This window comes from Crassostrea angulata, chromosome 1 (assembly GCF_025612915.1).
Source record: "Crassostrea angulata isolate pt1a10 chromosome 1, ASM2561291v2, whole genome shotgun sequence".
NCBI classification, from domain to species: domain Eukaryota; kingdom Metazoa; phylum Mollusca; class Bivalvia; order Ostreida; family Ostreidae; genus Magallana; species Magallana angulata.
This window is the reverse complement of record NC_069111.1, coordinates 26182351-26204361: the sequence shown is the minus strand read 5'-3', so window position 1 is coordinate 26204361 and position 22011 is coordinate 26182351. Positions and strand designations below refer to the sequence as shown.

Below are 22011 nucleotides of genomic sequence, written 5' to 3'. Positions count from 1 at the left end.
GCCCATTCGGTTTAGTAGTGAAATACAATTCTAAATTTATTTTTCCCCAATTAAATCTATTCAAATATATTATAATACAACTTTGCAAAAGCAAAATTTCTAACTATAGTCAGTTTTTAATATATTTAACAAAAATTCAGAAAAAGAATATTGTCGGAAATGTTGGTGGTATCGAACCCGTAACATAAAAACCCTAGATATATAAGGTTAGCTTATGCCAGGTATTCTAATCACTGAGCCATTTCAGACACGTGTGACAAAGGTCACGAACTACCGGACTTGTATTATTTTTTCAATACGTTCAGTTGTTGGGATACAAAATGTTATTTTTAAAGTATAGTGGGTCATCTCTCCACGTTTTTGTTGATTGAAATCGGTTTGTTTTCCAATAGACCTTAATTAGACTATGAGAAAAATATGGAGCACAGACCCACTCTATAAAAAAAAAATGCCTTGAAGTTCTAAAAAATGACAATATTTGCAGGTTTTGATACGTATACGCCTGTTTGAGTCAACATATTCCAAGTATTGAACATACCTATAGGTTAAAAATCAATGATTCGTTAAATATATATTGTTTTAAATGATTTAAAGAAAGGCCATCAGATTTATTGATACTTTAATTTTTCAGTAGCCTGTCCGACCGCGTATGGGCATTTTACACGCCTTGTCCACCCATCTTCTTTGACATGTTTTATTATATCAAAAAGATACTGAATATCATCGTCGGAAACCCACGGCCAGTCTCGCATACGCTTACTGACACTCAGTAAGCGTATGCGAGACTGGCCGTGGGTTTCCGACGATGACTGAATATATACCTTTTTTATCTCTTTATTCAACCTAGTCATCGTGCAAAATTAAAATTAAAAACAAAGAATTTTTTTTGATTAAAAATACTGGCAACACATGCCGACCGAGCTAAAATTGCATATTAGGTGCAAAATGTGTGTGAGATACTTAAGTGTTTATTCTTGGACAAGCCTAACATAGCGGGTAAAATTAAAATATTCTTTAGACTCTTTTAGACAAACCAAAAGCATTTATTTCAGGCACGTAGCATCGTTTTTGAAAGTGGGGGGGGGGGGGGGGGGCAGACTCATCCAAAAAATATTGACAAGCCAAAAAAAAGGGGGGGGGGGGAGAAAAGGTTACTTTCCAAAATCCTGAAAATCCTAAACCGGGGGGGGGGGGGGGGGGGGGTAGTATACTTTTAACTTCAATTACACGATTATATATTTCCTTATTTTCAATTCAAATTTTTACATGGTCCCATAAAAGTGGAGGGGGGGGGCAAATCCATCTGAATTCAATTTTTTGTATGTAAATTTAAGATAAACCTTTGCTGCGCAAAAAAGTGCGCCCCCCCCCCCCCCCCCCCTTGATGCTACGTGCCTGTATTTTAAAAAATCGAAGAAGTTGAAATGCATATTAACGTTCATGGTTTTTAGTGATTATCTCCCCATTGAAGAACTCTTCAGTGTGTGATTTCAGTAACTTTGCTCAGCGATCGCCATATTGCATTTATGTATTGTTTTGAAGCAATTAAGTGAGATAAATCGCTTAATTACAAAAAGGCAACCTTATACAACCAAACTGGACAGGCTACCAGAGTATCTTCGAGATACTATGGATTGGTTTATGGGGTAAGAGTTTTTTGTATTATCCCTTCAGATAGAGAAAGTGGATGCGTCAGATGAATACATATTTGGTCGTCTGCATGTGTCAATGAAAAATCGATTTGTGCATTTTTAATTGAGTTTTTTTAAAAATCTCATTCTAAAGGGGATTATCTCTTGATATTTAAGAGCTTTTGTTTTGAGAAAAAGTGTTTTGAAGTAAATAAAAATAGCAGCATAATGATTGTGTTCGCTGATAATGTGTATTTTCGAAGGTCACGGACACTGCAACTCATTGGCATTTGTTATAAGAATTACGGAAGATTTTAATGTGGGGTTTTTTTTAATTACCAAACAAATTTTATGTTTTTGTTGATGCCTGTTAATGGTTTTCATCATGGATATATAAAAGCATTGTTTAAAAGTGATCAATCAACAATCAATATTGAACATTCTTTAAAAAAAAACCATAGGCTATATTTGGCCATAGCATCAGACTGGGGGATTTAACAAGCATTTTGATTATCATCAGTTTATCAACATCAGTATTCAACATTAGATATTGATTAACTGCATGTGTAACAATTTTCTATCGTTCATTTACTATGATTGTAATTCCTATTATAATTAACTTAAATTTCCATTAACTTGTATAAAAGTTAAATTTATCAGCTATTTATCAGCTATTTAATCCAAACCAATAAAATTTGTATCTAGAAAATCCTCATAGTATCCTGAAGTTAAAGTAAAAATGTTGTTATTCAATATTGTCAGTTTAATTGGATAAAATAGTAAGTGTTAGTGAACTAAAGGTACCTGTGCAGTAAAATGTTTTCTTTTTAACCAGATTAGCACTCAGACAAAGTGAATAGCTGTAAAACATATGCTGAAACCTATCATTATCAGATTATAAAAAATCTCAACTTTCCAGTCTTCAACCATAGGTAGCCATGTGTTTCAGAAACTCTGGCTTTGAGCCACTTTTTACTTTGAAATTATATTGTTTGTATCTCTGTTTGCTTTTGTAAGGTGATATTGTGACTGTACCTTTGATATCTTGGTACTTGTGTTTGGTTGACTTTTGATAAAATATGATCGTCTTTATTCGACAAATTAATTTAAGCTACAATGTGCACCCATATTTCTCAGCTTTTCTGTTCTATTATTTTTAAAGTAAATGTCATATTGATCATGTTTTAGATAGAATTATTTCAAGGTCACCACGCAGTCACTCAGTTGATTTTTTGTCAATGCATGGTCTTAGTCTATTCCTGTGAGTCTTATATCTATCCGCATTGCCCTATAATTACACTTGCAAATGTTTTCCCTTATATACATTTATAACACTACTTGAGCAATTCATAAGAGTTATCTACATAATGGCAAGACTGGGTCATATTATGGTATTCAAATTTTCAACAGCTCCCCCCCCCTCAAACACCCCCCCCCCCCCCCCCCCCTCCAAAAAAAAAACCCTTATTTTTTTATTAACAGCTAAAACAAAATTATCCCCCTTTCTGAAATTGCTGAGCCAATCATAATTTGAAGCGTACTTTATTTGGCTGCAGACAAGGTTTGTGGGTTTAAAGTTTACTTAATTTTTTGTCATAACTCTCAAACTGAAGAAATGTCTGACGATGAGATTGATCAACCTGATATATTTTTGTTGTCTGTCAGTTACAAACCTAATGAGTAATAATATGCAGCAAAGAGAGAAATTTTTATGTGTTACAGATGCTGATTAAATATGAAGACAAGCTGCTAGACATGAATACCCATGTCTACAGAATTAGTGTTGACCTTAATTAAGCAAGAAGTATTAATTCTTGCAATGCTAATAAAAAGTATATTGCAAGTAAAGAAAAGGTTAATGGGAATATATTGGAAACCTATAAATAATATATATATTTGATGTTTGTAAAAATTGCACCTATATACATTAATATTGGTTAATCAGTAATCACTATAGAATTTCATCAATCATGAAATACTGGCCAATGTCCAACACAAATTAGAACTGTATGTCTTGAGAGCAGGGAATTGTTTGCGGTCAAACACCACACAATACCATTGATGGAGTTAAGTTATTGATCCAAGGCAAACCGCCCTTTGAGCAAATATCGACCCATTAAATTAGATTTGTTGTGGCAATTTCACTCCCATTTAGATGAAAGATTTATGAACCATAAATATTGTCATTTTATTTTAGATCGTATGCAATATGCTATTTATCAATATAAAGATTTTGTCGGTACAGATTATGAATATTGCCAGTTTTCCTTGCTTTTACCGGTATATAGATACAAATGGTATCATTTATACAGGTACATGGACATCACATATTGTATGACCACTGACTAGTATGAAGGAAAAGCCATGATTTGCTAGGTATGAGATTTTGTTGGCCCTCTTGGGTTGGTGCTAATAATATATATTTCAGGAGAAGATGGTCTTTTGAAGTACCGTACATGATCAATTTTGTTTTCAATCAGACATCCATGCAAATGTAGATATAATAAAATATTAGTGACCGGTAATATTTAGCTGACCAAGAGGGAGACACATCAGTGTTGGATTAGTTAAAGTTTTTTGAGTTAATGGTCAGATATAGGAAATTGTATGCATGTATGAATTAATATATGAACCAACGTTGTACAGCCAGTTATTTCACTCAAATGATTTTTTCCCGAAAGTTATTTATTACATTTACTGGTAATCATACTTTAGTTCAGGATAGACTCAATCAGTGTTACAAAAAGTGAAGATAATAAAACTTATCATCTATTAGATCTATCTATATATAGGGAATATATATATTGTTAACACTGACTATTGCCCGGTACCTTAAATAAGATATATATTGATCACTTCATTGGCTTTGATGCTGAAGTATATCAACATGGGGTAAGGAGATAGGGGTTCCTGTACAACCAGAATGTATCTGGCATCTGGTCTTTGCTCCATAATTAATACCTATTACACACAGAACCCCTAATTAGATCTGTCAATGAGCTACAAGTGTTCCTTTTTTAAGTCCAGGGTTCATTGCTTTGTGTGCTGTACTTGGATATCAAGATGAATGTTCTGCTGCAGCTCTCAAGGCTGCACTCAAACTCAAGGTAACAGTTTTGTCCTATGAGTGAGGTGATCTTTTTGATGTGGCAGACTATATCGATATGCATGTACCGTTATTAGTGTATTGAGGGAAGAGTGCAACCAGTAAGTACCCAAATACATTTAAACTCTGTTTTCATACTTTTTTTTGTCTTTGATTTGCGAGTTGTTTTCAAACTCCCTGTGAGGCTTCATAATGATGCCCTACAGATATTACATTTAATGAAAAGGTACCGGCCAGTATTTACGTAAATAAATTTGAACGCGACTCTTATTTATGTTAGAGATAGTAATAGACTTGATTAGTGGTCCAAAAAATGAAGGTGAGTGAAAGAGAAGATGGAACTTTACTGTGAATATGCAGATTCTACTGTATCATTCAATATAACATAGCAATTATCACTCACTGAGTTTGACTTTTGTTAACAGGTGTTAAGTTACAATGTTTCATTTATTGCCATATTGCTTATACAATATTCTTTGAATACTTGTTTACAGTAAATTTACAAATTTTATTCATTAATTTTTTGGGGGTTACAATCAGAGCATGACATTAAGTAACGGTATGTTTGTCAATACATGTATATTCATGAAAGCAATGTAACTACCTATACCAGTGTGTAAAGAATAAAATGAAAACCTGCTGAATTGGTGCTTCTAATTAATGTAAAAGTTTTCCTCCGGTGTAAATGATTGTCCACATCCATGTCATTAACACCATAAAATTTGTCACCACTGTAGTCTATTCATAGACTTGAATATATAATTCTGCTCAGGTGTATAGTTGTATGAAGCATAGAATTCCATAATTTGTGTCTGGCAGGTGAGAGTATGTACCTGGAGTGAAAAATACGTCCAATTAATCTCTCAGGGGGGAATGCTTATAATTTCCATATTCATCTACAGCCTGAAGACTTGTCCTTAATTTAAAAATGGGACAATTTGGATGTATATAGCGCAGGTATTTTAAATCTTTGAGATAGGGTCCTTGACTTCTTGTGAAATAAATAGAAACCAGCCCACTGAAATGAGCCAATCAGAAGTGAACAAACAAAGATCCACACTTGGTGTAGTAAAAGCACATGTTTCCTTATACAGGAGGATTTTAATTTTAGTCATATTTATATTTACCCGGTCTTTGTGTAAGCCGTATTTAAAGAGTTTACCTATATACTCATAAGGTTATGGGGTCTTTGAATGAAAAGACTTGGGTCAGGTGATAGCAAGCTAATCAGCTGTTATGATTACACAGAGGTGGTGTCATCGGTTGTGACAGACACACCGCATTATCGATACCATGTGTTGCAAGAAGAAAAGAAAAATGATGTGATTTTCCAAACACAAGAGTGTCAGTTAATTGAAGATTGACTGTACTTGGAATTCTCGAATTTAAATTCAATTTGAAGTATTGTGACCTGTTCTATGCATTGTGTTTTTGAAATCTACTTGATTTGAGATTTCACCAACGAGACATCAGATTGTTCATTAATTCTGTGACCTTAATTACCAAATTGGGACATAGTCTGAATGTTGAAGGTTAAAGCCACTCTCAAGATGACATCAGGAGTGTTGTTTGTTATAAACTTCTGGTAAGTTCATCAGTGATATCTAAAGTAAAATTCATCAAGCAATTTGTGTGGAAAACTAACTTTATACTGGAAAATTTGGGTCAGTACAGAGGGTTGATTAAAGTAATGCATAGTTTGTATATGTATGCAAATGTCTGATTACTGCAAAGTTTGTATATGTATGCAAATATATGATGAGCTTGCCACATTGTAAGTTGCTGTTACTTTATAGGTGGTGTTCATGTACAAGTGATAACCTCTGATCCTGTCAGTAAAAGATATTCTCTAAACAGGAACATATTACATGCATATGTATTGTAAATTTCATGATCATATTTCCTCGTCCCATCAAAATCTAATTGATGTGAGACTTTTAAAAGGAAAAAACCCCACCACCCAACCCAATGATGTATTGTATAGGGATGTTTGATTTGTGTGGTCTGATGTTAAAAGTAAATAGCCCGACCCAATCCCATGATGATGTGTTTGAAATTAATGACTTTAATACCTTTATTTCCTGTTTGATATGGGTGTGATTTGTGGCCATATTAGACATGTATTTAATATGATAAGCATGCCTATCTATTACTGATATATGTTAGATATTGTAAAAAAAAAAATAATAACCTTTGGTGCAGTATTTAAAGAATTGATTATTATGATACATTGTTTGATTTATATTTCAACAGCTTTTGTTTAAATAATCAAATTTTACAAAACTGTAGTAAAAATTGAGGGGTAAAATTTGCACTAGGTGCATTAAATCACTATGGTGAAGTTTATAGATATGCTGATATGTTTTAAATATGCAAAAAATGTCAAACCTGTATTAATCTTAACATTAATTACATTCAACATTATATATCAATGATGTTCAGCAATTTTTGCCTGAAACAAAAAGACAATCTTGATGCATGGCATTTCTTATAGGGGAAATATTCCCTCCTTATTTTATTTGCACCCCTTTCACCTTCATCAGAAGCTGAATATAAGACTGCATTGGCGAATTCCAATTTCTCAAATTATCTCTAATGAAACACAACTTTTAAGACGGTGGGGAAACTGCAAGCTAAGTGTAAAAGGACCAAAATTACACGAGGCAAAAATAACCCTGTATACAGTAATCGTCAAAAACAGGAAGAGTGAGAATAGGTCATGTTTTATGATTTTGAAACTAGAGAAGTTATAATTTTGCTGACTATTATAGATAATTTGATCTGATATGTGTTCTTTACTGATCAGTATACAGATATCAAATCTGGCTTGTCTATCGCATGCTTTTCCAATTTGGAAGGTTTCCAGCAGTTCTTTATATCAGTACATGTACTGTTGCAGTCAAAGCACTGATAAGCTGGTAGTCTTGTCCTTGCTGTATTGACAAGGTTAAATATAAGAAGACTATAGGTTGGTGTTGGCCACTGTTTTGCGAGGGCTGGGAACAGATAACTTGTAGATATAGATGTATTGATGACTGGTAACCACTAATAATGGGAGGCCTTATGGATAATTTAGCTTCCCATCACACCTGCAGTCCATTATGTAGTCATTGACCAAGAGATGCTATTTACCATACTCTTTTTCCTAGCTGGCACTTGTACAATCACCACGTGTTGTTAACACAAAGGCTTTTATCTTTGGTAATAGCATGTGCAGGGCAGATGCAAGAGCTTATGGTAGATTTTTTTTTTTATCGATCTATATCAAATTTTTGATAAGTTTTTTTTTTTTAATTTAAACATATATATGGGAAGAATTATTGAGAACAAACTATGTAAAAGTTAGATAAGGAAACTTTTAGAGCCTCTGAGTGAGCCAACAATTACCATAGGGATACATTTAATTTAACTATTTTATTTCTCTCTCTCAAAATATTAAGTTAAGCAGCTAGTACATATAAGTATAAACACGTATACACTTAACAAAAATGAGTTTTCACAATATCCTCACTAGATTTTTAATTCGTCGATTTTGTTTCAGCTCTATTTAAAGAACAAAATTTTAAACGTTTGAAAATGCTTAGAAGCGACATCGATGAGTAATGATTCCTGGTGTAGAAGTTTTGTAAATAGAAATGTTCGACAATTGTGAATCATCTGTAAACATAATCAGGAAGTGGTTGGCTTTTCTTAGTAACGCTCAGTTCTCAGCCCATGTCACAGCACAGTCATCAATATTTTGTCATCAGTATTTTAAAGTCACAATATTTTTACCAAACATGACATAATGACTACTACATATAGGTTGTTTGTCTTATATTCCAGAGGGAAATGTATGCAGATTTTATTTCTTGAAATAAATAAAATAATTTTCCCATATTTTATATACTCGCATGAATTGATATATGAATATTTACAGAAGACAATCTGTAGATTTGGGGCATCTCAATTGACAACACCCCCCCCCCAACAAAACTTTATCAGTCAAATTTTTTTTTTTTAAATCTCTTTTTATATATATATGCATTTCAGTTGAAAAATGAGATTTAAAAAAAAAAATTGAGTAGCTCATAGAGTTAAAAAGGTTTTCATTTTCTATAAAATAATATATGCAAATTAGAATGTCTTAAAAGGAAGAAAGATTTTTTATATCAAATTTGAAATGGCCCCAGAGAGGAGTAGTCCATGACTCAATTGCATCTCCATTGTGTTGAAGAAAGGTTTTTTAAAACTTTAAAATCTGATTAGAATGACACATATATTTTAAAGTTTTGTTTAGTCATGCACTTCTAGTTATATTGTGTCTAAGGCTGTTTAAAATTAATTCTACGTTTAACGTAACATGAAAATTTAAAACCTACGAGGGAGGGAGGAAAAAAATAAACAAACAAAAATTTCAAACAGGCGTGTATTTATTTAAAGTCACCCATTCAGTTATCAATACATCATCACTGTCATATAATACATATGGTAAGATTCAGTCCATGTTAATTTTTGCATTTTCAAAGCATATACTTTTGTGTAATTTATGTTTATATCCTTTCTGTGGGTACATCATGAATACTGGACGAGAAGTGGAGTGACTTGCAAGCACATCAAGTGGTACATCCAGTGGATTTACATCAACATAGTAACCAAAGGGAAAACTTTTTCTTTTCAGGGAAAATGTCGCACAACACATGTGATTCACAGATTATCTACAATCAAAATAATGATATTATTTCATACATTTTCACAATGACACATTTTAAAATTTAACTTATCAGAGTTGTATTGTAAGATTCACTGTACCTACTTCTAAGAACTCAAGACAGGGTTCTTGAAATAACTGCAACCCTTCAAGTGTATTCCACTTCGCGCCGTTCTTCCACTTTAGTTGGGCCTCCTGTTAGTTTCTTCCTATTATAAATTGTGAAAGAATGAATTATTATTCCTGAACATGTTATTAAAAATGTAGATACATTTCAAATGAAAGGAATTTGCAGTCATTGTCGTGTCAAAACTCTTATCTAAATCAGTATATTATGCTGACTTAATGCATTGCTTCACTTCAAGGTATATACATCCACAATTATTATATATTTAAAACCAAATATTGGTAGTTCGAACACTGAAATCTTTGTATGATTTTATTGGATCATTCACCTTTGAAATTGAACAAATATTAAAAAGGAAAAAATTTATCACATCTTGGAGCTAATATTGAAGTCTATGGAGAAAGGTATAATTTTTAAAACTCTTTTTATATCTTTTCAGTAAAGCGGTGGTAAGAAATTGCTTAAGCTTTCCCCTTCTTAAAAAAATGCAAAAATAACTTAACCGTACACCTTCTGAGTTTTTGTTAAATAAGATGGGTAGTCATTTTACCTGTTGATGGATCACTTATAAATAAATATATACAACAAACCTCGTTTTTGCCTTTTTGGGCGGAAGTTGGTTCAGCATGGTTCAGGCTCTGTGACTTGACAACCGACATTAAACAATCTCGAATAAGATTTTTACTGCCAACTTCGATCATGTGTTTGTTTGATCCATTATTGTTGTTTTTTTTTACTTTGCTAGTGGTGTAGACTCTCATGTTCTTCGTATTGTGAAAACTGAATACCTCAATGCTGTCTTTGAGCATTTTTTCTCTCATACAGGATGTAAAATTCAGTCGCTAAATGAAAACCCAAACCGGAACGACTTTTTCAAATCCGGATTTGTTTGTTTTTTCAAAACGACGATTTCGCCGAAACCTACGCGCGCGGGTTACGTTAAACGTAGAATTAATTTTAAACAGCCTAAAGTAAACCAGGAAGGTAATTAAAACAAATTCAGAAGTTTACTATGAGTACACCCAGCTTACCGGTATTTTGATTTAAAAATTAACACAGCTAGGTTTAGAAATCTGGAACAATGATTCGCAACCAAGTGCAGTTTGCAAAACATAGTTATAATTAAAATTCAAAGCTAATTTGACATTCGAACTTCGAAGACAATCTGGATTTTTTGTAGCATTTAAACAAATCTTTTTTTTTGAAGGCAGCTAGGTTATTTGGGGTCAGCTTATCTTGCATTTATTAGTCTCATGCAAGTTTGTTAATTGATATGGTTTAGATTGGATGTTACCTGATTAGTATTGTACAGGTTGATAAATCATTGAAATACTGTACAGGTCTATAAACCAGTGTACTTGTAGCCTTGTACAAGCTGGTGTGCTGATGAGAATTGTTGATTCTGTCAAAGGTCAGGCCATGGTCAACTTTGTATCCTGGGGTCACCATAAAATGGTGGTCACTGCAGTACAAAACTGTCACATGGTCAGTCTCTTGTAAGCTTAATTAGCAGATGCTGTATGGCATGCTCAACTAGTTATTAGTATAATCTGTACATGTGAACAGCTGCAAGTCGATGGCTACAAATGACTGTAATGTCAGGGGCAGATAATATTCATCTTATCTATTCCCATGAGCAAAATTAGATAAAGTCCAGTGACATAATGGCGTATCCGTTTGAGAGAATAGTATTTTTTAAGGTCTAAATGTTAATTTGCCCACTATACCTGTTTAATTTGAGAAACCATAAGAAATAGTAAGAGCACTAGGAGAGAAAACTTAAAACTCTGTTATAACATTACATTTACATTGAATGCAGTCGAACTTGCTGGGTTTATATTTTAAAATGATGTGACAGTTTGGTTTGTTTTACGTACCACCCAACAGTCAGCAATAATCACTCATCGAGTTCGACTTGCTTTAGTTTTTATCTGTCCACTGTTTTATTTATAAAGTTATTAATTTTTAATCTCTCGTATTCATGGTCGGGTTACTAGTGCTATGCTGGTGTGTCTATTTACCCAAATGGAAACGAATGATAAAAAATTAATTCTAAAAGACTCAATTTTCATTATGAATTTGTTTGGTACTTTTAAAAAAAAAAATTTAACCAACTTTTCTCCACATCTATTAAGCATGTAAAATGATGATTGTTTCAAATTTTGGGGTTGCTGATAGAAGTCATGTATTTCTTATGCAATATAATCTCATAATGTTTTTATATTGCAGATCATTATTAACAGGCATTTCATATTACTTTACATATGTATGGAAAACACTGATAGTAATTTAAGTGGTCAATGCAAAATATAGCAAGTTGATTTAGAAGTGGACATAATAAAAAAAATTCACTTCAAAATATTTAAATGACAATCTGCAGATCAAGGATGTTTACCGGGTTAGGCTAAGTACTGCTTCAATGCTTAGTGAATTGGTAAAAATTGGAGAGATTGAGAGAGAGGAAGAGTGAAAAAGAGTACAAGAGAAGGGGAAGAGAGAGAGAGAATTATTACAAAACAATAGCAATATATAATGCTGTTACAGTATAATATCCTGGTCGGTTAGTACTTCCTGCTGGTGTTGTACTGTACATATTTAGCTGACTGTACTCTATGTAATATCAGTATCTATCATTGAATGTTGGGTCCTGGATTTAATTGGTCTTTTCTTTTCCTTGGAAATTCAACATTTGAATAAGCAGTATATGATTTATGTTGATAAGTTGGGATGTGTTTAGATCTGTTGTATTCATTGTTACATCAACTTCCTCCCGAGGGGCGGGATCAGATGGGACTTAAAAACAGGTAAGGATTGCAGCAATTTGATCTCTTAATGTTAACACGCACAAAAAAAGAAATAGAAAAAAAATATAATAAAGGGGTGAAGGGTATCCTGTTACTATTTCCCCTCGGTTCTCAGTGTTCACAACTTTTGAATAAATTGTGAACAGGATATAGCTTGGTATCTCCTTACTTCAAGCTGTTGATATTTATCAGTGGATTTTTGTAATTAAGTCAAGGTTAGGTGCTCGCTGATAATTTTACTTAGTAAGAATTGAAGGATTAACAGGGCTAACTCAGAGTGGGTCATGATCAGTCTAAATGGTTATCATTGATTTCTGATGTGCTACACATTGCTGAAGGACTGTGCACTTTACTGTCCTTGTGTGATATTGTATATGGGTGCCCAGATGTACAATCTCGTATGCATTGTCTCGCCATTCAACTGTGGATAACCCTCATTAGATAAACACAAAAGATTCTTACCACTCAGCAGATGTATATGTGAATGTTAATACAGGGAACACAAATGTTTCCTGCTTTATATGTATGATTTAAGGCATGTATTTCTGTCCTGTGTATTGATGAATACAGTTTGTTTACATTGCATTTGAAAATTGACAAGGAGAATAAAGAGCGCCCATGAGCCATCTGATGGTGAAATAACATTGAGTATTAAGCTAGAGTGCACTGATGAAGCTTATAGTATGCTTTACACTAAAGATGGATATATTGCATCCAACAAAAGTCTAACCCAATGACGAGGTAGTGATTATCTGAGCTGGATGACATAAATCTCTCTCTATATCTAACGTATTGTAACAGGAAGCAATCAATAGGTTTGAATCTGGACTTTGGATGGTTTGTAAGATTTACCTGGATACATTTTTTCCAACAACTGGGAAAGGATTATAATTCCCGTGAGGTGCCTCTAAACATGTACAAAACTAAGAGGTTTGCTTATAACTTACATGTGGTTTTAGATGTTCATTATTGTTTGACTTTCATTAAAGAAGGGTCCTGGTACACATCATTTGCTAAACATGAAAAATTTGTGTAAAAATAAGTAGGCATTCAATATTATTTATTTGTATGTTAGTTGGAAGACTGAAGAATTTAAGCATATTTTTAAAATTATTTTATAGGAAAGGACGAAGAAAGGATAAAGATTCCCCGACGCCGCCTGCACAGGAGGAAAGCAAGCGATACCTGGAAGACACATGTATAAAGGAGAGGGTAACGGACGCCGACTTCTTCCGACTAGTATGTCTTCCACACAGTCTCGACAGAAACGAGTGGTTAGCCACCCATGGTACATGCTTCATAATTTATTGATATTACTAATATAATAATTATTAAAGGGGCATGCATGGTCACGATTTTGGTCAAAAATTATTTTTCTGTTTTGAATGTTTACAGTATGCTTCAGAAAGGGGTTTGAGTGTCAGTCGTCGTGTTATAAATGAGATACAGAGCTTGCATTTCTTTGTCATATAAACAAAGCTTTGTTTACGTTTTGAATGTGGAAGTGAAAATTCCAGTTTTAGACTCAGAAGGAATTTGATAATCGCTAGGTATTACATGTATTTATTTATGCATAAAACGAATTAGAAGAGAAAGCAATCAGATTGAAAGAAATTGAACCAATGTAAACAAAAAACAAGGTACGAGCTTTGTTTACATTACAAAGAATCGTGAGCTCTATATCTTGCTTTTAACTCGACTGACACTCAAATTTTGGTTGATCATAAGAAATAAAAAAAATTAAAAATGAAATTTGACCAAAATCGTGACCATGCCCTTTTAAGCTTTGTTGATGTAGAAAGAAGAATATTGATTGAAAGATTGTCTATTTAATCCAATTACAGAAGATACTTATATAATTTATACATACATCAGTATATTGATTTACAAAAATATTTCCATTTATGTCCTGCTTCCTCATATTTGCAATTTAGGTCTAGCTCCCTGTACAGTGCATCAATATATTTTTTAGAGACTTCAGGTCCTTTATAATTTTCATACAAAATTGGCATTTTTGAAGTATTTTTTTAATCAAACTTTTCATTGTTTTCTCCATCAGCAATATCCTTTTTCAACCATGTGAACCTTGTGTACGGCGTAGTGTCGGAGTACTGTACATCCGAGGGCTGCAGCGCGATGACAGGACCAGGGAATGTGTAAGTACATGTATTAATTGTACGTACATTGCAGGCTCATTCTGTCTCATTCAACCCCCACCCCCACCCTAAACCATATTTAAAAAAAATGTTCAATGCATTTTATGGTTTTGAGCATGCTGTACTTTTATCTACAATTCATTTTTTTTCTCAAATTGTTCTTTACCTCTTTAAATGCATTTCCAGAAACAAATTAAAGGCAGTTTAGAAAATATTCCTTCTTGAATTAAAAAAGTATGATAAATTTTGTTTTAGCAATGCAAGAACAAATTTTGATGTGTTCATTATATTGATTAAACTGTCACAGCTGTTACTGCTGGAGGCTCATATACACAGCTTCACAACTGATTTATATAGGCCTTATATTGATTGGCCATTGTTTATTATTTTGAAAGTTCTCACATTTAAATGAACATGTATTCTTATTTTACACATATTTTGAAAGAAGATGAGAATATGCTAGTCATATCAATTAAGTTGATATAAAACTCTTGATCAGGAATAGGTGATGGAAGTTAAAAAAAATGAATCAGCACATACTTTGCTGTTATATTCAGTAGTATGTATATGCATATACTGTTAACAGGGAAACTTACACCTCCATTTTATTTCCGCCCTTGTTGCCAGCAGGCGAATTTACGACTGAGCTAATTCAGATTTCTCATATTATCTCTCTTTTTATACATCTGTGTCTGGGCGAATTCAAGATGGGACGAAACCAGTTACAACTTAAGAATGGCAAAAATAACATGGGGCGAAAATAACCCTGTATATATACAGTGATCTTGAAGAAATTATCATATTCAAAATGTTTTAAATTCAGTGTAAACAATATTAAGATCCTTATCACATAAGGATTTTTCATTATGAATCTTTGGACAAAACAGAAATCTCTTAAAAAAAAAATTAATACAGCAAGTTTATATAGGAATTAATGTAATGAGCATATTTTTGCAGGCAATTTTTGTGGTATGATGACAAAGGAAAGAAATACAAATACAGTGCCCCACAGTATGTTGATATTGTCACCACAAACATTCAGAGAGAAATCTCAGATGAAACAGTCTTTCCTACAAAATTTGGTAAGTAAATAAGTTCTTATATTGTTCAGAAAAAATAATATGTATTAAAAAAGTAAAACAATTAACAAAGTAAAATGGAGTAATTCACTTTTTTTTCATTAGGACATTGTATTTGAAATTTATATTTTTAATATTATCAGAAGGTGGTACTAGTTTTCCATTTATATACCTGTTACTGAAATGGGAGATGACAGACATGCTAGCTAGGGTAACTCTAAAACTGCCGAATAGAAATAGAAATATGTATCGGTGCCACATATAAAGAATTAAGTTGATATTTAATAGTCTATATATTTAATCAAAGGCAAATAATTATTACTGTAATTACAATCTTTGTTTAACATTGCAGGGCAAACTTTTCCCAGCACTTTTGAATCCACTGTGAAGAAGATCCACAAATACTTGTTCCAGGTTCTAGCCCATATATATCATGTTCATTACAGTGATTTTGTGACACTTCAGATGCACGGCCATCTAAACAGTCTGTTTACTCATTTCATGGTGTTCAATATCAAATTTGACCTTTTGGAGGAGAAAGACTATGAAGTGGTTCAGGACTTATTGAAAGGGCTGATTCAGCTTCTTCCTGACCCCAATCAAAACGAGGGCAAAGAGAACACAGCGCCATCTACAGACAAGGACAGTAACTGTGTCAGTATGGAAGTCTCCCCTACACACATATAATATTGTGATTTGTCGTTACTTGTGATGTGTACCTTTAAGGTCAATACCCTTGTTTTATCGATAAAAAAAACTTCTCTCTCTCTCCCTCTTCAGTACTTTGCTATATATGACTTTGTGGGATGTTTCAGTAGAATTTGGTTGCTATGTCTGCATCTACAGTTATAGTAAGTTGGTTGGTGTTACTGATGTAATATGACATGGATTTATGGATAAATGTAGAAATTATCCCAGAAAAAAAAAATGTGAAATTTTTTTACCTCAATTCTAGCATGCAAATAACAAGCTTGAGTTGTTATTTATTTATTTTTTGGGGAATAAGCTAGCTAACATAGGAACAATTGACTGAAGGGTTGATTGTGACAATTGTGGGTATATAGATGGATTGATGGTTTCCGTCCAGTTTAACAGTTATGGCTAACTTAAACACATTAACTTGCTTTTGCTAACTATAGTGCTCTTAAAAATATTGAACAGGAATTGCTTCTAATAGATATTTTATGGATGAAATTAATTTCATAAAAATAACATTTTTGTTAAAAAGAATTTTTTAGTTTATTTCAATTTCTGATTTTTTTTTAGTTCGTGCTATATTTAGCTTTCTTTTTGGAGGAGGTGATGTTTGATTATGAAATGTTGTGTTAATAAAGAAATGGTGTATATGTGGGGCTTTTTTTCCCTTTAATATTAAAGACAAAGTACAAATCTGAAAAAAATACCAGATCCTTTAATCACCACAATTATTGCTTTTAAGTGATAAGTTCTGTAAAACATATCTACAAGTAAGTAGATTAGATGCATGTATTATTTGACTTTTACAATTAAGAGTTGCATTGTTTCATTTGATACTCAGAATATTCAGGTACAATTTATTCTGTTAAGTGAGAAGCTTATAGGTTTACTTCAGCACTTGATTGAGGGTTGGATACAGATGGATATTGACCTTTGGAAATTACTGTCTTTCGTTTAAGGATCTCATGCAGGTACATTTGTGATGTAGATAGGTTTGTATATATACAGTATGTACATAATATTATAATGTGATGGATTGATGTTTATAACTACAAGCAGGCCTTAGTGAGAAGTATCTGTGAGATCAATGTTAACACTGTCAATTGTCTTATGGGTGCCATTGATAATGTCAAAAAGTGCAAATATCTAACAATTAATTTTTGTATTTACTGTATTTCTATAGTATTTAAAATTTTTCTTTTATGTTTGTTTGACAAATTTGGATTTTGCTAACTGCATGGCTTCATGTTTTGTAAATTTGTTAACAGAATTTTTATTTTATTGGTGGAATCTTCTTATACATGCATGGTCAAAGAATTTCAGTCAAAAATTGTATGGGAGCTAAATGCAGACTAGGGGGGGGGGGGTTGTTACATGAGTAGTTTGTTGCCTAGAAAATTATTATAAAAGTGCTTTTAATTTTCTTTAGTTGCCTTCTTTAAGGTGGCTCATTACACCTTTTTTCTCATATCAGCAGAAAATTACTTGACGATAGATAGTATGATGAATAAGATAAAGAGTCAAATAGGCAAAACAAATATGCAATTTTTTATGAAAATATGATTTTCAAAAAATTTATCCAGTAAATATTGACAAAAGCCCCAAGCAGATTTGAATCATTATCTGATGTTCACATGAAGCCCAATACTTTAAGCACTGAGCTATGATGATAAACTACCAAATAGATACAAATAATTTAACAAACATTTAAATAACCATCTCTTGTGGCAAAGTGTCTTAAAAAGTCTTGATATATTGAGGTACCTTAAAATACTTTTTTTTATTCACTAGTATTAAAGGAAGACAGTGACCAAAAATGTAATGAATTAATTTGACATATGACCAAGGTCAGGGGAAAATGATTTACCTATTATTGATTGTAAATTAATATTGAACCAAATAATCAAGAAGAATCATATTGTGTATCTCTATATATACATTTATAAAGATTACTTTGTTTGGTAGTGTTATGTTTTTGCACTTATTTTGTTACCATATTGGCTTTTTCAAAGCTTCTTACTGGTACATTCCTGTAAACAATTTAATAGCTTCCTTTTAATTCGTACCTTAATTGTTAAAAAATGTTTAAGTGTATAAGAAAGTTTTCCCATTCAAGTTTACAAGGGAGAAAACTCTGAAAAGGTTTCATTTTGATAGATTGAAATAAAACATATATCATTAATTACTTTAAAATGCCATTTATTTTACATACTGTATTGAGATGAAAGAGATTGTTATTTACTAATCACAATGCTGAAGTTTTATAATGGCCTGTGTAAAACACAGTTTCTAATCCATTTTGATGCCAAAATCCTTGTTAACTAATCTTGTTTGATATGGTGTTCATGTACGTGTTAAAAAAAGTTGTTTCAAAAACTGATGAAGTGTTCTGGAAGCTTGATTACCAGGCTGGATTAAGTTGGTACTGTGGTTTCATTAATTTCTGAGGGCAACAATTTTTGTAGATTTAGTGAAAATTTCAAGGATACGTGGCCAGTGATCCTTTCAATAATGCACCTCAATGAACATTTAATTTCATAGAAAAGCTTGACAGTGAAATACACAAAATCAGGTATTCCACGAATATTTAATGTTGAAACCACAGTAACTGCCAGTAGGTTCTGAGTGTACTCTTGTATTAGGATGATTTTCATCCATAGCTACCAGTAGATGTCAGGAGCAAAAGTAAACTACATCTATTTCAATTTAATAGTAAAGGGCCTTCCTCCATTATCTTAATATCTTTAGAGTATTAATGTTATTTTTACCAAATTCATTTAATTATTACCTGTTTGGAATGTACTGGCAGATTCAAAGAATTTTCCTAAGAAATGTTTTGTACCAAAGAATTTCAAAAGTTAATTTTGTACCATCCAGTGATTTTTAGCTAACCTGAACCGAAGGGCCTCTTGTTAAGTTTGCCAAAAGTGGTTCTTAAAGATATGCAGTAAGGTATAAAATCAAAATAAGAATAATGTTAGGAAATATTTTGCACTCCTTCCATGCTTACAAAAATATACAACTGAAGGGAACAAAAAGTTTTTTTAAGGTTTTGGTTAGAGTTTCAATGTTTTTTCTTTTACAGTGTACATGCAGTGTCCACATAGTGTAATAAGTTGATGGAATTTAACAAAGAAAGCTCAAGAAGACAACACTTGTCATTGAAAAGGAATTAGAAATCCAAAGAGATATCTGCTCATAATTATTTGATTTGCCTCATCAACATCAATTAGGGTTTTTTCCTCAAGGCAACCTCTCAAGTCAACACTTTCCTTGGTCTTTTTTAAATGATATTATTCTTTTGTAGCTCTTTCGTTGTAAGAAATGAATCAAAATATGCAGACATTTTTATAAATAAAAATGCTCTATTATACAACTTTAAAACATTTTGTTCTAGTCTAAATTGTTTTGTGTTTTGTAAGATTTTATTTGCATAGGATATGATTGCTTGCTATTTTTGCACTCACACTGCATTAAAGAATAAAACATGTTTTTTTTTTTTTTGTTGGACAAAATTTAGTAATGGCCATAGAATTGCATTGACAGAATGTTGGTGGATTTTGTTAGTGTTTTGTACACTTGTGAATATTATAAGCAAATGATGGAATTGTTATGTAGAACAATTTGTGTGCAATAAACTGTTACATTTTATGCTAAATAGTCGGTAGAAGTTGTCTACCTAATAAATGTGAAATATGGTGTCTGTTGGTGTTGCTTTGTTTATCATTTGTCCTTATACCGCACACAACAAGATGTGAGTGGTGTACATTTGCAGGACACAGTCTGTACCAGAAAATTCCAATTACATTATTTTCCTGCAAATAGTGGCCCTTTCTAACTTGGAGTTTGTTCTTAAATCCATAATTAGACAAAAGTAAAGATGTGCATAATTGGATATTGTGTTTCTTTAGGAGTTGTCCCCCTTTATCAAACTATTTTGTGCATACCCTGTCATTCATTATATGTATCGTCAGATAATAGGGGAGTAATGCCAGTATTACTGTTGGTTTGTCAACCAAGTACCGAGTGAAATATATAATGTCATTTAAAAGATAGATACTGTATGATTCCTGATTATAATGACTTCTGATCACAGCAGGAGTAACGTGCAAGGGCAATAGAAATTCCAGAACCAAGTGGAACATGTGGAATGAGGAAGAGGAAAACCCACAAAGTTTTTAAGCTGCCTTGAATCAAGAAGTATTTTAAATGAGACAGTTTCAAAATAAAAACAGTGTGGAATGAGGTCAATATATTATGAGTTAGAAATTACAAATGAGATCAAACAACAGTCAAGGTTAACTCTTGCACCCTGAAATGCTCACCATTTTTGTTAAATAAAATAAAAGATATTTAAAGTATTGTCTTCCCACAAATGTTTATTTAGAAATAAATTTTGGTGTTATGACTACTTTAAAGAAGTCATAATTTCAAAAAAAAAATAATTTTTAGATAAACATATTTTGGAAGACAGTATATTTATCAATGATAAATATAGAACCATTTTAACAAGAGCTTGGACTTCAGGTAGTTTTGTCAAAAGGCAATGTGACGTAGGTCTGTCTTTTTCATCGTAGGCCACTCAGCCATGGCCTTTTGAAATCAACAGGATTTGCCTGGCTTTTGAACGAAGACTACGCAATCAGTGTATATTTCGCTTGAAACCAGCGTCATTTTTTAAAACTTGTTTTGATGCAAGAAAAAGATAGTTACATCCTACTGAAAGTCCAAGGTCTTGTTAAAATGGTTCTATTTATCAATGATAAAGAACACGTAAAATTGTCTCAGAATGCAGACAATAAAAATTCTATCTTTAATGCTAGGAAGACCTTTATTTTTAAAGGATATCAGATTTAATTATAAACAACTCAAAAACAAAAATAGTTTGGACGTTCCAAACATTTTTCGTCTGAAATCAAGAATTTGGACATTTGGGGATCTACAAAGTACTTTACTCTATAAGGTATTTGTTTTCCGTCGAGTTTTAAAAAATGGTACATGTAGATCAATCATCTACACTATCAAGACCGGTGTTACTGATGTTGATCCGATCAAAAAGAAGCTTTTTTTAAATTTAATAATCTGAGTTAAAAATATAAATAAAATGAACAAAAGAGTAGCTGAACAACTCCGTACTATGACCACGGGTACTTGAAGCAGCCCCCCCCCCCTTCTTCAGTTGTTTTGATAATTTAAAAAATCTGAGCTGCAGCACACCTTTCTCTTGTTTGACTATCCAAATACCCATGATGTTGCCCATTGGTCGCTACGAACTATTTTTAAAAATCGCGTTTTTTTCGACCTACAATGATTTTTATTATCATGAATGTCAGTCGAAAAACGCGATTTTTATAAAAATCGTTAAAAGTGACGGAAACAACAAATTGGGACATAGGTCTTTATGTTAATGTCACAGTTCATATTTATTTCTTTTTTTAAAGTGCATCAGCGCGCGTTGCTTATAGTATATAAATAGTGCCTGTTTGGGAGGGTAACAGTTGAAATTGACACCCCGAGAAAACCATTGTCAACCGACGCAAAGCGGAGGTTGACAATGGTTTTCGAGCATGTAACAATTTGTAATGTTACCCGTTGCTAAGTGCGTTGCTAACGCTGAGGGTAATAGAACGGATTGTGAACTGCGTCTTAACCAATCAGATTTCAGTATTTAACATGAAAGTATAACAAAACGAAATGCTGCATGTTTGAATGAGTGTATGTG

General features: G+C 32.6%; 1 protein-coding gene and 1 long non-coding RNA gene across 5 annotated transcripts; one reads left to right on the top strand and one right to left on the bottom strand.

The window, feature by feature from the left end:
• Positions 1 to 1476: 1476 nt before the first annotated feature.
• Positions 1477 to 19992, top strand: LOC128178797 (MOB kinase activator 2-like). 4 transcript variants are annotated; one of them, XM_052846180.1, is made up of 5 exons: positions 1477 to 1646; positions 13480 to 13646; positions 14418 to 14514; positions 15472 to 15596; positions 15946 to 19992. In XM_052846180.1, exons 1-5 carry the CDS (start codon positions 1630 to 1632, stop codon positions 16278 to 16280), a joined length of 741 nt encoding a protein of 246 aa, XP_052702140.1. In that variant the 5' UTR covers positions 1477 to 1629; the 3' UTR covers positions 16281 to 19992. The 4 variants fall into 4 exon arrangements, with proteins under 4 accessions (XP_052702140.1, XP_052702126.1, XP_052702117.1 ...); XM_052846166.1 differs by lacking the exon at positions 1477 to 1646 and adding an exon at positions 5376 to 6322; XM_052846157.1 differs by lacking the exon at positions 1477 to 1646 and adding an exon at positions 11685 to 12358.
• On the bottom strand, positions 9066 to 10519 carry LOC128178822 (uncharacterized). Its single transcript, XR_008243001.1, has 3 exons — positions 10145 to 10519; positions 9533 to 9636; positions 9066 to 9434 (listed from the first exon to the last, which is right to left on the bottom strand). It is a non-coding gene; the product is annotated as an uncharacterized LOC128178822 (long non-coding RNA).
• Positions 19993 to 22011: the final 2019 nt, after the last annotated feature.

Bases quoted from the DNA above. Each gene is read 5' to 3' on its own strand.
- LOC128178797 (XM_052846157.1), top strand. From the start codon at position 12,282: ATGTGTTTAGATCTGTTGTATTCATTGTTACATCAACTTCCTCCCGAG. The intron at 12,359-13,479 runs GTAAGGATTGCA...ATTATTTTATAG, and splicing joins CAGATGGGACTTAAAAACAG to GAAAGGACGAAGAAAGGATA. The intron at 15,597-15,945 runs GTAAGTAAATAA...TTAACATTGCAG, and splicing joins AGTCTTTCCTACAAAATTTG to GGCAAACTTTTCCCAGCACT.